At 40.2% G+C, this 17,009-nt stretch overlaps 1 protein-coding gene across 1 annotated transcript in view; it reads right to left on the bottom strand.

Annotated features, from left to right (window-relative positions):
* Positions 1-12,941, bottom strand: part of RAPGEF5 (Rap guanine nucleotide exchange factor 5) — a 241,542-nt gene extending 228,601 nt beyond the window's left edge. The window contains exon 1 of the mRNA XM_031455033.2: positions 12,870-12,941. Within this exon, the coding sequence (XP_031310893.1) occupies positions 12,870-12,926 (57 nt within the window). The 5' untranslated portion in view covers positions 12,927-12,941. The remainder of the gene's footprint in view (positions 1-12,869) is intronic.
* Positions 12,942-17,009: the final 4,068 nt, after the last annotated feature.

Raw genomic sequence — 17,009 nt, 5'->3', positions numbered from 1 at the left:
GCATGCTGGGATGTGCGGGACAGGCTGGATTGCGGAGATCCTCAAAAGTCAGGAGGAGGATGTTGGAAGCTGTTGGTAAGCCACAGGGAGCATGATATGTTTCTTAGTTGGGGAGGACATGGTAGAAGCATGTTAGGGGATAGTTAGCCAAGAAATAGGAGGCAGATTTGCCTGGAATACCTAGAATTAAGGTCAAGGGGGCTGGCTTGGCGGTATCACAGTGACGCTGGGTGAGGTGAGGACGTCTTAAGCTACCAAATAATCTAAGCAAAAATGGAAAGGAAAGGAAGAGTTGAACATATTGATGCAAAACCCAGCAAGATGATGACATGGGAGATGGAAGCTGAGAGAGAGAATTCAGATGGAGATAACGCCTGCTTTGGATGAGCTGTCCAACACAGTTTGAATGCTCAACGCCTTTATCTAGGATAATAAGATAATGTCAAATCTTCAGTCTAACAAACTCTTGCCATTATCCAAACAAAAGAAAAAACAGAAAATATTTTTAAATTTTAGGAAACAAATTCTTGGAAACCAAACAAGGGATTTTGTGCTTTGCAGTTTAATGCTAACTCCGTTTGCATCGGGGCCAAACTAATAACCCAACAGGTTGCTAGGAGAAATTATCTTGCAAAACATGTTTAAACGAAAGACAAAATTAAGGCCCTTGTCATTTTACAGAATGACCTACTTCAGAGGAAGTCCATTTAAATGTAATAGGTGGATTTACACGAGTTAGTAGATTTATCCAGAGCCTGTTTGAAATCTTCCTCCATATAATACTTTAATCAATTCACAGGGGAGGCTTTTCTAAATAATTAGATGGAAAATAATAGAGTACCACACGCTTTTATTATTTACTTCTTACCGGTAATTGAGCAGAAGATAAATAAGTCGGCTGAGATGCACGGAGTGAGGCAGCCACAGCCCTTTAATACTGTGGTTCTGGTCTTTAGCCATGTGCCGTGATTAAACACTATGATGGTGGACCCCTGAACGTTTCATGTAAATCTTTTAAGCCATCAATACTTCTTAGGATTAATGCACTAATAGAAAAAGATTCACAAAAGATGCAACAAAGAAATTGCTTCTGTAACAGAACCTTTCCTATTGGGGCAAAGGTAAGTAATCTTTTTAAAAATTTTAATACAATTTTTAAATGTTACACTCCATTTACAGTTATTACAAAATATTGGTTCTATGCCCTATGTTGTACAGTACATCCTTGTAGCCATATTACCCCCAGCAGTTTGTATCTCTCATCCTCTATCCCTATATTGCCTTTTCCCCACTGGTAACCACTAGTTTGTTCTCTATATCTGTGGGCCTGTAGCTTTTTTGTAGTATTTTTTAGATTCCATATATAAGTGACATCATACAGCATTGGTCTTTCTCTGACTTATTTCACTTAGCATAATGCCCTCAGAGTCCATCCTTGTTAGCTGCAAATGGCAAAATTTGTTCTTTTCTATGGCTGAGTAGTATTCTATTATATATATATGCATATAATATAATATAATATATAAATATATATATACCACAAAAGATAAGTGATCTTGCCAGCAAAACACCTGAAGAAGTTACTTGCATAGTCAGGTGAGGCTTTGCTAACATGTTCTTCCAAAGCCTTGTCCCAGAGCCATCATTCCAGAAATATGCACCTGGTTGTAAATAGTTTGCAGAGGGTTAAGGGAGTCTGGAAGACTGAAAGTTACTTAATATGGAGTGTCCTTAGCATTGTTTTGAGGAGTCACTGAGAACACCTCAGCCTCTGACATGCACTCCACCAGCCTGAGTAAAGAGAACAGACTTAAGGTCAGTGGTCCTTAGTGGAGGCTTTCTGCACACACAGGGCAGCTTGCATGGTTCCCAAGAAGTTTGTTTCTATTACGGTTTCTTGGACTCCTAGTCAGAATCAACCCCTCTCCACACCCTGACAGGTAAACAAAACTTCACAGCAATTCTTATGGTAGCCCCATAAGGAAATGTTTGCCTCAGGCACAAGACAATTTATTAAAATCATAATAAGCTGATACAAACATACCTACCCAACATGTAGACATGATGCAAGAGCACAGGCTAATCAAAACCAATAAGCATTGAAAGAATTCGGCTTTTGTGTTCATGGAAGAAAAAATGCAGAGTGGTGTTCTGGTTTTTTTTCAATTTGTTTGTTTTATTTAAGTATAGCTGATTTACAATGTTGTGTTAGTTTCTGGTGGACAGCATAGGGATTCAGTTGTATATGCATATATTCTTTTTCATATTCTTTTCTATTATGGTTAACTACAGGATACTGAATATAGTTCCCTGTCCTATACAGTAGGACCTTGTTGTTTATTTTATATACAGTAGTTTGTAACTGCAAATCTCAAACTCCTAATTTATCCCTCCCTACCCTCTTTCCCCTTTGATAACCAAAAGTTTGTTTTCTATGTCTGAGTCTGTTTCTGTTTTGTAAATAAGTTCATTTGTGTCCTCTTTTAGATTCCACACATGAGTGATATCGTGTGGTATTTGTCTTTGTCTGTCTGACTTACTTAGTAGTGATAATCTCTAGGTCAATTCGTGTTGCTAAAAAAGGCATTATTTCATTCATTACAGTTGACAAGAAACATACACATGGAACTCCACTGCCTTAATTTGGAGGAGACCTTTTACGAATTCCTCAGGATCTCAATTCATGATGTAAGGACCAGCTGCCATGGGACCCCCTGCTGTTTAGTCAGTCCAGGTTCTACTGTATTAAATCCCAAGTGCAATTTGTGAAAGCCGTGATAACAATAAGAAATGACCGCTATTGAGTACTTTTTATGCATCAGGTGCTGTGTGCTAAGCAATCTATACCTATTAAGTGATTCCTGGAGGTTAGGTAATTATTCCCATTTAAGTCATGAAAACAGGCTTAAAGAGGCAAAGTAACTATATTTTTAATTCTTTATTAAAGCCACTGAAACTGTCTGATAATTAATAAGGATACAAAGACAAGCCTCACCTGTACTGCAATTTTAATATTTAATTCAGTAAATATTTGAAAGGTAAACTTATTAAGCACTGAGATCAGGCCTGGGGGAAGATGGGAAGAGTGGGATAATTAGTAAGACTTTGGACTTGTCCCAAGAGGCTCACTATGTAATTGGGAGAGAACAGAAACATACTAGGTAGAACGGAGACAGAAAAAATCAACTGCAGTACAAAGCCTGCAGGAAAGTGAAGGTGCAGTAGGTACCTGAGCTGAATAAATTGGGGTATGGGGCACGGAAATGGGCAGGTCCATCTAATCTTTTTCCATTCTCATAAAACTGAGCAGAGAATTCGAGCTCAGCATCCGGGAGCACTTCCTTACAGAAGGTCAATATTTGAGAGCAAATACATTGCAATGGAGACACTGTATTGTGGAGCCAGTGCAGTAGAGGTGGGAGATGGCAGCGTATAGGCTCAGCATAGGCTGCAAGTGTGTGCTGTTGGCATGCAAAATGCCTTTATAAAATGGATGTCAACATTTAAAAACTGGGAGATATCTTGCTGAACTCCAGCTTTTTGGCCACTCTGGACAAATCAAAGAACTGGCGCCCTGAACTTCACGCCTGCCTGATGAGAGTAGCAGCTCCCCTTGGCTAGGCTACACTTTATTTGTTACAGCCTCATCATTCCCTGTTATTTTGCACCCGCTGACCTCACTTCTTTAAGTTGCCTGCCAGGACCCTGTAGCAGCTGGGATTATGTCACTTGGCTGAGTACCATGGTGATTCAGAGGACTAAAAGTCAACAGGATCTGTGCTTAAATCTGGTCTCTCCTATTTTACTACCTGTTACCTCAGTTTCCTCATCCATTAAGTGGGCATAATAGTGTGCTCAGATCTATAGCAACCACTTAGTATGTATGATTTGCTTAGCACAGCATCTGACCCATAGAAAGCTTTAAATACAAGTCAGCTCTTATTATTGTTACTGGTGTCCCAAGTTTGTCTTTGAATAATTACCTACATTAGAGAAAAATGCCAAAGTCTTCTTTGGGGCATATGCAGGGCAGTTAGTTTTGCATTGTTCCAAAAGCAGTTCTGCAACCCCAGCTCAGCCTGGGCATCTCATACACGTGTCTTTGTTCAAAAAAGGCATCAGGAAAATCATCTAGAAAAACACTTCACTGACAAAGGGGTTGGTGGTATCTCTTTCGTAGACTAGGTACAAATATTTCTCTTAAAAAAAAAAACAACCTCTAGTCTCTATTGTACTAAAGATTTACACCCTGTGGACATTAAATCCAAACAAACAAAACTCTATTCTTTCTGAGAGATTAGGTTGTAGACGTCAAAATGCCCCTTCATGATAACACTTTAGACAAGATTAAGGGCAAGAAAAGGGTATTAATACATTTACATACATGAATTATATATATATTCGTAATTATTTCTCAGCTAATAATAACCTGATTTAATATTCCCTGAACAGACAAGGACTGATTGCATGATCAGAGGAGGGCTGTAAGGTGTGAGCTGCCAGATTAAACCATGAGGCATTTTTAGTTTGTCCTGAGTAAATCCTACCTGGATGACGGAGACTTGTCTCCCTTGAGAAACCGCATAATCACAAAGAAGCCGGACTCAGGATGGTACCTACTCTATTCCTTTCCCTGCTATAGCATAGAGATTGGAAACAGGGACCAGACTTCCTGGCTTCAAATTCTACCCCTGAGCAAGTCACTTAATATACCAAACCTCAGTCTCCCCACATAAATGAGGTATTCAACTAATATCTCTCCCCCAGGGTTGTTATAAGGATAAAATACACCTAAAGTGCTTAGTACAGCCTAACATAAATATTCAATAATGAATAATGTTAGGCACTTTTATTACTATTATTAATTAAATAGTCTCTTGACCCTTTAAACAAGATGCCCAGAATGTTCACCAGAAGTAGAAAGAATATTGTGTCTCTCTCTTTCTCTCTCGAGTTCACTGTCATCTTTGTGCCTGGAAAGGAGGCACGCTTTTTTTTCCTCCTCCAGGAAAGTGATGCAGATGCATGAAAGTGAAGAGGCTACGTAGCTGGTGGGCCTGGAAGGTTCAGACACAGAAGCATGGCAAAAAAGAAGACAGAATCGTAGAGCTGAGCAAACAATGCAACGTTTGACTTCATGTGAGTGAGCTAAGATGAACATTTTTGCATCATTTTGAATGACTGAGATAATATTTATTTATCGGGAAGCACATAGTCAGGTTAGTAGTTCCAAAGCTTATCCAACAGTGAATTTTCAAATCGGGTGCCATACTGAGGGCAATTTTTTCTCAGAAAAATTGACATGAACTTCCTTCACGAACAAGTTCCAATAATTCAGTATTTCTGGACTTATAACCAGACATGGGAATAACAGGTCTATGGAGTCTTTGACTATTAATTTTTCTCCCTAAGTTTGCTTGGAGAATTTCCTTCCTGTCATAGTCAGGATGTACAGACGCTGGAGTGAAACCCCCGCAGAAGAGCACACTTAGCTAATGATTCTTCTCACCTCTCTCTTGACGTGTGGACTCCTGGGAAATTCTGGGGGTGAATTTTATCACTGATGCTAATTTATACAGGCTTTAAAAGAGTCCTTTTCTGCCTTACAGCCTCTCCCTGGGAGAGTAAAGTGTAGGAGCTGTAGCAAGAAAGCACAGTAAAGTGCAAGGGAGGGGTGCCTGGGGAACTCTAACTTGGAACAAACGGATCATCATGGATAAGCACACTGTTACAGGACTGAATGAAGATGTCAGTCACATCAGGGTACAGGCTGTCCTTCTAGTGCCGGAGGAAACTGTCCCTCTGCTGGGAAACAGCCAGGGTCTCAGTAATGAGAGACAGGCTGAGACACTTACGAGACAAACAAGACCGGGGAGGGGGACAGTGCCTCGAGAGACAGTAATTAGCAACTAGATGCCACTGGACCAGGGCGGAGGTGACAGGCAATCCAGCTTCTAGATTTTGTTTTCCTTTTCCTGCTGACATCTGAAAATCATCGTGCTGATGATCATCATGCTTGACTCTACAATGCTTGATTGGCCTATTCATGTAGAAATGATCATTTTGAAGGCTTTATGCTTTTGTGTTACGTTCCCTTCATCTGAGCTGAAGGCATGGATTTAGCTATTGCTTAGACAGCCTCCTGTCCAGTGTTGGGGTGCTTGGAGGGAGCAGCCCTAGGACTGAAGCCAAGACGTTTGAGAAAGGTGGAGAGGGAGTGCTTGACACATTTCCGCTGGGAGACACAGAATGTAAATTCTCGCCACTTGCTACAAACTCTGAAAAGCTCTTGAGCATTTGCGTTTGCTTATGAAACACGCTCGACTTGATCAAATGAAAAACGATGTGAACCCTGCCCATGGGTTATTTATCCTAGCAGCGAATGCTCAGAGTGTCTGAGATTCTATTATCATGGAAGCCCCTGTGGACCTCAGATTCTTTTTCTCTGAATTTAAATGAGCCTGGTGCCTTTGTATTTGTCCTCATAGGTCATATTTTTGACTGACAGAATCATCTTAGAGGCTCTGCTCTGGGCCGTCCAGAAGAGGGGGGGTCCACACCATTTAAAGAGGTCCAGCTCCCAGGCCAAGGGTCAGCCAGCTACAGCCCATGGGCCACAAGCAGCCTGCCTCTTGTTTTTTAAATAAGGTTTTACTAGAAAACAGTCACACACATTTATTATGGATTGTCTGTGACTGCTTTCAAACCACAGCAACCAAGTTGAGTAGCTGTGAGACTGTCTGGCCTGCATGGTCTAGACTATTTTCTAGATGGTTCTCTATAGGAAAAGTTCACTGACCCCTGCCCTATGGCATGGCCCCTTCTGCAGACTTCATGGAATGACTGGTAGATGGCAGGATGGAGGGGGAAACAGGACCCAAGTAGGTTCCCTTTACCCACCTTCTGCCCAGGGACCAGGTATATCTCTCCTCCCTCCTACCATGGGAATCTCTGACCCTCAGGTTCACAGAGGTGAGTTATAATCTTCAGTCCACAGCCCAGCATCATGGGTCCAAGCAAGTTCCTTGCTTGCCAGTAACCCTTCATTTCCAGTCCCTCCCTTAAGTCCCCAATTCCTCCTTCCCATAGTCACATCACTCTGAAGTGTTTGGTATGCATGTACCCTTACAAAATGTTGATTGTGTGTTTGTGTTTTTAAGGTACATAAATGACACTGTGCTACAAATCTCATTTCATTTTTTTCACTGAAAACCATTTTCATTCAACACCATGTTCTTAAGATTCATCTATACTTTTCATGCACATTTAGTTCACTGTCTCTAATTAGACCTCAAAGCTTTTAGGGGAAAAGACAGGTAGATTTTTTTTCTGAAAAAAGGGGGAACCTCTGGTGTATTGAGTTCTTGTAACGCTTGTGACATAGTATACAAAGTATATAATTTTTTTATTTAAAAAAATTGGGGGGGTAATTAAGTATTTATTTATTTATTTGTAACAGAGGTACTGGGGATTGAACCCAGGACTTCATGCATACTAAGCATGCACTCTACCACTGAGCTATACCCTCCCCCTTTAAAAATTTTTTTCAACAAAAGATACAATTTTTTAAAAAAGAGTTTGCCACACATAAAACACAATAGGGTTCACATCAACCAATAAGGTCCCTGAATTCTTTATAAACCCCAGTGTCTAACAGTTCTGAGGCCATATTTCTTACAAGCATCCAGCATATTCTCTGCTAATGTCCTCCCAGTAAATGACTACAAGTTCATTTGTGGCCAGCCACTTCCAATCATTCATTGTCTGTATTGCGTTCTGAGTGAAGACCCAATGTTTGGGGTTTCTGAGGTGATAGAAACTCAGGTGGGCCTATCCCTAAAGAACCAGGATGGTGTTAGTCCCTAGCAGCTGCTGGATAGCTCCACTATACCCCAAGAAAAGAACAACCTAACAGTACCATAGCTCCCTCCTCCATTCCCATATCATACGCTCCGTGAGGAAGCTGTTTGGTTCACAAGCCTTCCCAACCCATAGGCTCCCAGTCTCTCAGGAGTTGGAGAGCTGGCTGAGCAGACAGTTCTGGCAATTTGCCAGATAAATGGTGCTCGAGCCATGATTTTGTGTTAAACTCAAGGGAAGAGTTTTCAACTTTTACCAATCATTATTTCCACAAAATACTATAAATTGTAGTATATAATCTGGCCAAAGATTTTATTCTTTCCTATCATGAGAATTCATACTTTTCATGTTGCTTTTTATTGTTAGAAAAAAAAAGAACTATGTCTTTTGATATTTGAGACTTTCCTAATATGAAAGTAGGCAATAAATGATAGACCAAAACCAAGGATTTGCATGTTTATTTGTAATGATATCTGAATTATAATGATATTAATGTGGTCAGACTCCTAACAGAGAGCCAGCCAGCTTTTGCAGAGTATTTAAGGTCCCATTCAAATTACGATGATTTGCTCCCCACCCATTCCCCAAATCTTAAGAGCAGTCCTAATTTATATTTAGGGCAGTATATTGACAAGGGGGTGTGGTGAATTGACAAGGGGGCTGATGTGCTGCAGAATGTGATGGAATAATCTTTTTTACTGGCCCATAGGGTTGAGATTCTCCAGTGGATGGTGGCAACTGACTGGAGCCCAGGGCTTCAGCATGGACACCACTGTCTCCTAAATTGCCCCTGTGAGTCCAGACCATTGCCAACGGCAATTCTGCTAATTAAAGAAGGGTTCTTGATACCACCTTCAACTCAATTTCCTAAGCTTGCAAATGAATTGGATGACCGGTAGTTCGGCTCCTGGCTGATTTTTTTTTTTTTTTATCTGAACTATGTTCACTCACCAAAAAGCATGCAGGCACAAAATCAAGCTTGTCAGAATAAGATAGCTCAGGCCAACTCTCTGCCTTTCTCTTGATGAATCTGACTTCTTCTACCCACACACATCTCAGCATTGCAGACAGACAAGCAATCTTTCTGATATGCAATTAACAAAGGTGAAGAAAACCTCTCTGAAATCTAATCTTGGAAGAGCTCTACTTCTAAGTTTATAGCTAAAGATGTTGTACACTAATTAAACTGAAATGCCCATCAGGATTAAAGCAAGAAGTTCTACAAGAGGAAACGTCTAGAATGCATCCATGAGGAAAGCATGAAACATAATACAGTTCATTCAAAAATATGTTTTAGGAGAAACAGTTACACAGGAGATGACTATTTTATTAAACCTAATTAGGTATCTTTTTTTTTTAAACTTGGAACAAGAGACTGCTTCAATGCCACTGCAGAATCCAAGCCCTCGGTAAGCACAGCAGCGTGAGCCATGAGTTCTTCTGCCCAGCAGCTGCTCTGCTAAGAAATCTTCCTCCTCTTTCCCGCCCTCCTATCAGCACACATTCCCAAGTTTCGTCACCTTCTCTGACAGTGCTTCATGATGTATGTTCCGCTATTTGTCATCTTCCCACCCACATTCAAAAGTCACAAAATGTCAGCTATCATTTTTTTTAGAAAACCAAGAAAATTATAACTTCTCATGTCAGCTGGGCCTAATGAACAGCAGCTTTTTTAAAACTTAGGTGATGAATGTTAACCACTATATATAAAAATAGATAAAAACCAAATTTCTGTATAGCACAGGGAACTGTATTCAGTATCTTATAATAACCTTTAATGAAAAGGAATATGAAAACAAATATATGTATGTATACGCATGCTGGGACATTATGCCGTACACCAGAAATCAACACACTGTAACTGACTATACGTCAATTAAAAAAAAAAAAAAAGAACTTAGGTGATGGGCACAAAGGAAGTACCAAATCGCATTTTCCTATATGAAAAAGCTACACACAGAATGTGCAGAATATCTTTAAGGTTAAAAGGTACAGAGAATCTACACTTAACTCAAAATAACAATTTTTATTTAAAAAAAAAGTCCTAATCTACAAGTCAGAACTTTTCATAAATTATAAGCTCAACATATTTCACATTTGCTTTTTAAAATGTACTCACTGAATCCATTCATGTCTTCACTGTAACACATTTTCTAAAGTAAATTATAAGCCACGCTACTTCCCCCTTACCTTACACTTTCAGATTTTGAGTCGCAGAGTCTCTGAAAATTTTCAAGGCTGATTTTGTTTCAAAAGGATTGGCCTAGATTGGACGATGTCATGAGAGACAAAACATTTGTCTTTGTGCCTGTGGACACTGCTTAGGATACGAGCCACTAGGCTATTCAGTCACCCTCCCCCTTTCCTCCCTGTTCTGCCTTGCTTCCCCTCTGAATCCTTTGTTTTTCTATCATTACTGAGCTCTGGTCAGGAAAATAAAATGTATGGCTGAAATTCACGGGCAGTGAATGGCAGTATAATGTTTGGAGAGGGGTCAGGGAGGAGAGGTTGCTTTAGCATTGACTGCCATGAAGGAAATACTTCCCTGACTGATTTAACCTCAAATTTAACCACGGCTGGTAGCTGGTAGATTCTATCAGAATCTCAGCTGTCCTATCTGAGAGCTGACCTATCAAAGGTCAGGAGAATTCAGAACCCAGACTGAGTTTAAGAGATTATTTCCTTTTAACATCTCTTACACAGATTATTTGCCAGCAGACATGGTCACGGAAAGGCCGTGGTTAGAAACCAGCTCCACATCAGGATACTTAGTGGATTCCACCTTCCTTAGAAATCAACATATTTAATACCACTAATATCTGGATAGTAAATTACCTTCAAAGTTGCTAGAATGTAAGCTTCTAGAGGGCACAGATTCTTATGTTTGTTTGCTAACATATCCCAAGAGACCAGACTAGTGCTTGTACATGTTAAAGTGCTTAATAAGTATTTGTTGATTGAATGAATGAAGTTAGAAGATAAGGTTCAGTTGGTGGGGGGAGCAATAAATTAGGAGTTTGGGATTAACAAACTACTATACACACTACTATATATAAAACAGATAAACAACAAGGACCCGGTGTATAGCTCAGGGAACTATATTCAATATCTTATAATAATGGGAAAGTATCTGAAAAAGAATATATTATATGTAATTTATAACTGAATCATTTTGCTGTACACCTGAAACTAGCACAACATTGTAAATCAACTATACTTCAATAAAAATTAAAAAAGAAGATAAGGTTTAGCTATGTGTATTTAAGGAGTCTGTGTTTGGGAAGTGGGAGTAATGAGGCGGTTAGAATCAGCTGTGAAAAGAGATGCCATTAGCTCCTAATAGACATCAATCTCTTGAGAAGGTCTGCTTTTCCAGAAGGTTAGATTTGCCTTGTAAGGGTTAGATGTGCAAGAAATGCTGGCTGGTAAAGAAGCGATTACAGAAACAAAAGCAGGAACATTTTAATCTTCATGTCTGAACTTTTCTAATTCTAATACACCTAACAGTGGTCTTTTCCTGGGCAAAATGTTTTTCGCAGAATATAAAGTTAGTGAATACTGTATTTCGAACTTTGAATTTTCCTTCAAAAACTTTTTATTACACATTGTTATTACCAACTACAACTTGCATATGTGAAACACTAGCATGTGAAGGCTTGCTTTTTTTTGTTTTTTGTTTTTCTACGGTGCTTAGCCTAGGTCAGTGTGACACCCAGGTTCCACCACCTAAACATGCCTAAGAGCCACCTTAGAGCCACCTCTGCACAGTCATGATAACCAGCAGCCCAGAGATGAGGGTCCTGGGATATACTGCCATTCAGCCACTAGCAAACTGTGATCTTTGAAAAGTAAAGATGTGTCTCAATTTCGCCATCTATAAAGTAAGTTAAATCCATCATCCACCTATTTGAATTGAAATAGTTATATGAAAATCTTCTACAAATTATAAGGTAAACAAGAAATATAACCAAGAAATGCATGGTTCACTTGAAACTATATACTGACATGATACTTTATTCTCATTCCTGTCCTAAAAACAACTGAGGGAACAGAATTTTCTGACCATGTCTTCTGGAAAATTCATGTATATAATCACCTGCCTTTTGTAACTCAGATGGAACCCAAAGAACTGCAGAGTGTGGAGAAGGCAGCTTTGGTTTAATATCAGACTGTTGATTATTAACTACTCCCCAAATTAGTTAATCTCTCAGTTCCAATTTCTCCACCTGTTACATGGGAATAACAGAGCTGCTATAAAGCAAGTGAGAACAATGTGCAAGTGACTTGTAACAGGATTAATAGCGATATGTATTTGCACATTCATTTTTCTGCAGGTATGAAATTCAAACTCAAGTCTCCTAACTTCAGATATGGTCCCTTTCTCTTTATTCCAGAGTTAGACTTGTGCCTAAGTAAATTTCACATTTATCCTATGTGTATGGAGAAAATATCTGTGATATTTTGGCATATTAAGTGGTATGTGCCTCATTAAAATATCATCCTGAAGTCCTCACCCCTGAAACAAATTGTAATTGAAGAAACCATTTGCAGAATTCTTTGTATACTCGGGTCACTGCCTCCTTCTCAGTGCAAATTTTGCATGTAGCAACCAGCGTTCGAGCCAATACTGTTGGCCAGGTCACTACAGATAACATATGAAAATGTAGTTCCTAATCAAATGTACAGGTCTCCACGAAGAAAAGCACCAGACCTCCCCCTTAAAAAGACCTGGTGACAGTCTCATCATAGCACTTCTATTACCTGCCCTTCCTTCTCTGCCTCTCTTTTTGGGCTGCCCTAATTCCTGGCAGAAAAAGTCTCCACATTGCCAGCTTCCTGGTGCTCACCTTCCTACTTAGAACTTGTCTGTACACTCAAAGGCACTAATTAAAGAAGAAGAGGAAGAGGAGGAGGAAGGAGGAGGAAAAGATGACTTTTTTGGAGGAAGAAGTTAAATACAGTTGACCCCTTGAACAGTATACTGGGTGAGGGTGGACCGGGGCACCCACCTCCTGCACAATGAAAATCTGAGAGAGCATCACAGTGGGATGTCTGTGGTTCCCCATCCTAGAATTCAGTCAACTGCTGAGCATGTAGTGCTGTAGTACCTGTTTATTGAAAAAAAATTCCTCGTCAATGTGGCAGGAGAGAGGAGAGTGGATCATATATTTTAATCCTGTACACTGATGCTAAACTACTCCTCCAAACAGACTTTCATATCTTCACTTATGGGTAAAGGTGCAAAGTCTACCTATTACTTTTTTTTCACTGTGGTAAAAATACACATAATATAAAATTTACAGTGGTGGCCATTCTTTGAGTATAGTTCAGAGGAATTAAGTACATTCATGTTTTTGTGCGACCATCACCACTACCCATCTCCAGAACTTCTTCATCTTCTCAAATTCTGTACTTATTAAGCAACAACTTTCCATTACTTTCCATTCCCCCAATGCTCCCAGTCCCCGGTAACCTACAATCTACTCTCTGTCTCTATGAATCTGACTACTCTAGATATCTAAGTGGATAATACAGTAATATTTGCACTTTCATGTCTGGCTTATTTTGCTTAGCACAATGTCTTCAAAGTTCATCCCTGTTGTAACATATATCAGAATCCCATTTGCTTTTAAGGCTGAATAATATTCCATTCTATGTATATACTACATTTTGTTTATCCATCCATGAACATTTGGGTTGTTTCTACCTCTTAGCTATTGTGAATTGATGCTGCAATGAACATTGGTATACAAACATCTGTTCAAGTCTACTTCCAATTCTTTTGGGAATACACCCAGTAGTGGAAACGCTGGATCATATGAAAATTCTGTCAACTTTTTAAAGGATAAGACATACTGTTTTCCACAGTGGCTGCACCATTTTACATTTCCACCAGCAATGCACAGAGTTTCCAATTTCTCCACATCTTCACTGACAGTTGATATTTTCTGCTTTTCTCAGTGAGACATCCTAGTGGATGAATATGGCTTCTCCAAATGGTGTGATGTGGTGGTATCTCACTGTGGTTTAATTTTTATTTCCCTAGGGATTAGTGATATTGTGCATATTGTTCCTTTTTGAATCAACTAAAACTCAATGGCTGTGAGACAGGAGGCAAGGGGGCAGGGCACAACCCATAAAAAAATAACACAGCAATCAGCACCAAGATAGAGGAAGATTCACCTTCCACAGACTTGAGCTTCATTATATGTTCACTGTAATACATTAGCATGCTAAATGGCACACCCACAGGTGCCATGACAGTTTCAATGTCAAAAAGTGGGTGATGGCCCAATTCCTGGGAATCCCTGCCCCTTCCCCAGAGTAGTTGGAATAATCCTCCCACTTGTTAGCATATGAAGTTACTGAGCCCGTGAAAACTAACAGCCCCGCACCTCGTCGTTGCTCTCTCTTGCCTTCTGAGACAGCCCACACTCTGTCGGAGTGTGTATCTGCTTTTACTTTACCCACTCCCACACCTCCTGGCCATCTCACTTTTCTAGATGATCCCGTGCTCCAAGACTGCCTCTCGCCTCTTGAGATGGCCTGCAGTCTACCTATGGAATGTGTATCTCTTAGGCTGGTTGCTGTCTCTCACCTTTAGAGACGGCCCATACTCTATGGAGTGTCTATCGACTTTTAACTTAAACTAAACACCCCCACACCCCGTGGCCTCTCTGGCCTTCTCAGTCAGCCTGCACTCTGTCTATGGAGTATGTATCTCTCTGAATAATTCTACTTTCACTCTACTATGGCTCTCTCTTGAATTCTTTCCTGCTCGAAGTCAAGGACCCTCCCTTGGCAGGGTGTGTCCCAGGGACTCGAAGGCGACCTGGGACACGTCCATCGCTTTGCACCCCGTTTTCCAGTATCAGCTGGATAGTTCAGGCCCCTTAGCAATGCCTCACATCCTATATGAGCCAGTCCACTCTCCACTCATCTTCTCCTCTCCAATATTCTGCTGGTGCCCCTCTCCTGGCCACCCCTTAGCTCAACCCAGCAGAAGCCAGAGTGCAGGGGGACTTTCGATGTAGTATAGATCAGCCATCCAGGATGCAGAGCAGAATAGGGTCAGGAGGAGATGGTATGTGGAGGGGCAAATGGAAACTATCTAGCATTCTGTTATTTTAATGACTCCTTTAGGTTCATCACAAGATCTAGGACAATGATGGGCTCATGGTAGATAATAAATGCTTACAAACTTGAAATATTTTTTGCCTGGTATCTGAATGCAGAAATTGAGATCAAACTTGCAAAATGCCTATTTTACCTACAGCTTCAAATAGCTAATATGCATAATTAGCCAGAGACCCACCCCTGCTGTGAGAGACTGTTTTGCCTTTCCAGCTGTCACAAGGGCCACAGCATCATACCCTCCTCTCACCATCCGTGCACAGGGCCAGTAAATGGGTAACTGTTGAAGCTGGATGACGGGTACATACAGTCTCCTTACATTTGTGTGTATTTGTAATTTTCTCTAATAAAAAGTTGATTCAAATAAAGATACCAGGCTTCACTATTGACCATGTGAAGGAAGAGACCACGCACAGTCTTATATACCCATCTGTTTTTTGCATTGGGTTATTAACTTGGAATTTATGGATAATCATTGGATTTGTTTTTTAAACTGATACAATTAATTCTGCAAAGACTAATGCTTAAGGCATTTATGTTTATGACAGATACATAAATTATATTTAGGTCATCTGGTATGGTCAATCTAAGCTGCACCTCTTATCTGATGAGTAGACAAACATTTAGATAGCATTTAAATACCTCCTATAATTACACCGAATAATCTTTCCCAGAGTTACTGAAATCGGTTGCAAATTTTGCTTCCAGATACATAACGTACTAGAAAAGTAGCCAAAAAAGAGACACGGACTCAACGCACTGCCAAAAATAATAATAGAACTTTAAAGGTTAAACCATTTTTTAAAAAGCTCTTCTCTGGAATGAAATGCACTTACTCAAGTTGTTTTTCCCTCCATCCTCCTGCTTCTTGTTATAGAGATGCCTTTCCAGTCAACTTCCTGATCAGTTGGTGGGCCTCGTCCTACTGAGTCAGCCGGCCACAGCTGTTTGGTGAGGAGGTGGGGCTGGTGGAGGGCAATATAGAAGAGTAGAATGGGGACTGAGCACTTTAAGACATTAAAATTTGGGGGGGTGGAGAGGTAATTAGGTTTACTTATTTATTATTATTTTTAATTTTTTTATTTAATGGATTTATTATTTATCTTTTTTTTTTTTTAATGGGGATCGAACCCATGACCTCAGGCATGCTAAGCATGCGCTCTACCACTGAGCTATACCCTACCCCCATTTAAGACATTTTAAATAGAAAACACATTGAGAAGTACTGAGTTGTCATCCTAAGGGCAAGTTTATTGCCCTTCCTGTCTCCATTGACACCATGAAAGGTACTTGATGACTGAGGCCAAAATTGGCCTATTTGCTTTGTTTCTTTGGTGAAAAACAAAGATCAAGGACTGTCCTCTGGTTGGCATCAGGCTCCTCTATGCACAAGCTATTCTCTGTTACAAATGGCAGGTCACACAAGGGGTAATGGGCAAGAGTTCATTCCTTTGTCATCACTTTGAAAAGTGTATCAGGACATTTCATTCCAAGCTATATCCAAGTCTGGTTGTCTCTTTTCATGTCATTAAAGGAAAACCAGCAAGAGAACCAAGACCCAGCATTGGGTGTAATCATCTCCCTGGTCTAACCAGTTCAGCCTGGACCCTTGCGCTCCTCCCCTGGTGTGGACCACTTTGTACAGAGGGCCAGCACTTTCCTTTAGGGAAGTGTCCTGAAGTCAAGTCCAGATTTCAATCATTTCCCCCAATTTTAGGAAGAGACATTTAATGCCACAATTTCCAAGCAGTCAATACAGTTCTTGCTTTTGAAACTTTAATAATAAAAAAATTAAGCGATACCATGTATACAAAGCCCACAGCACAGTGCCGTACGTGCTGCTAAAGTCAAAACATGTTAGCTCTGCTGATGATCACCCTCACCACGAACATGGCAAACTTTGTTCTGAATTACTCACTCATTCACTTAGCAAGCAATTATCAAGCACATACTGTGTATCAAGCACTACTTTTGGTCAGTAAGGATACAGCAGTGTAGAAGCAAGGCGAGGTCCC

Source organism: Camelus dromedarius, chromosome 7 (genome assembly GCF_036321535.1).
Source record: "Camelus dromedarius isolate mCamDro1 chromosome 7, mCamDro1.pat, whole genome shotgun sequence".
NCBI lineage: Eukaryota > Metazoa > Chordata > Mammalia > Artiodactyla > Camelidae > Camelus > Camelus dromedarius.
Note: the sequence above shows the minus strand (reverse complement) of the source record. Positions and strands in the feature narration are given on the sequence as shown.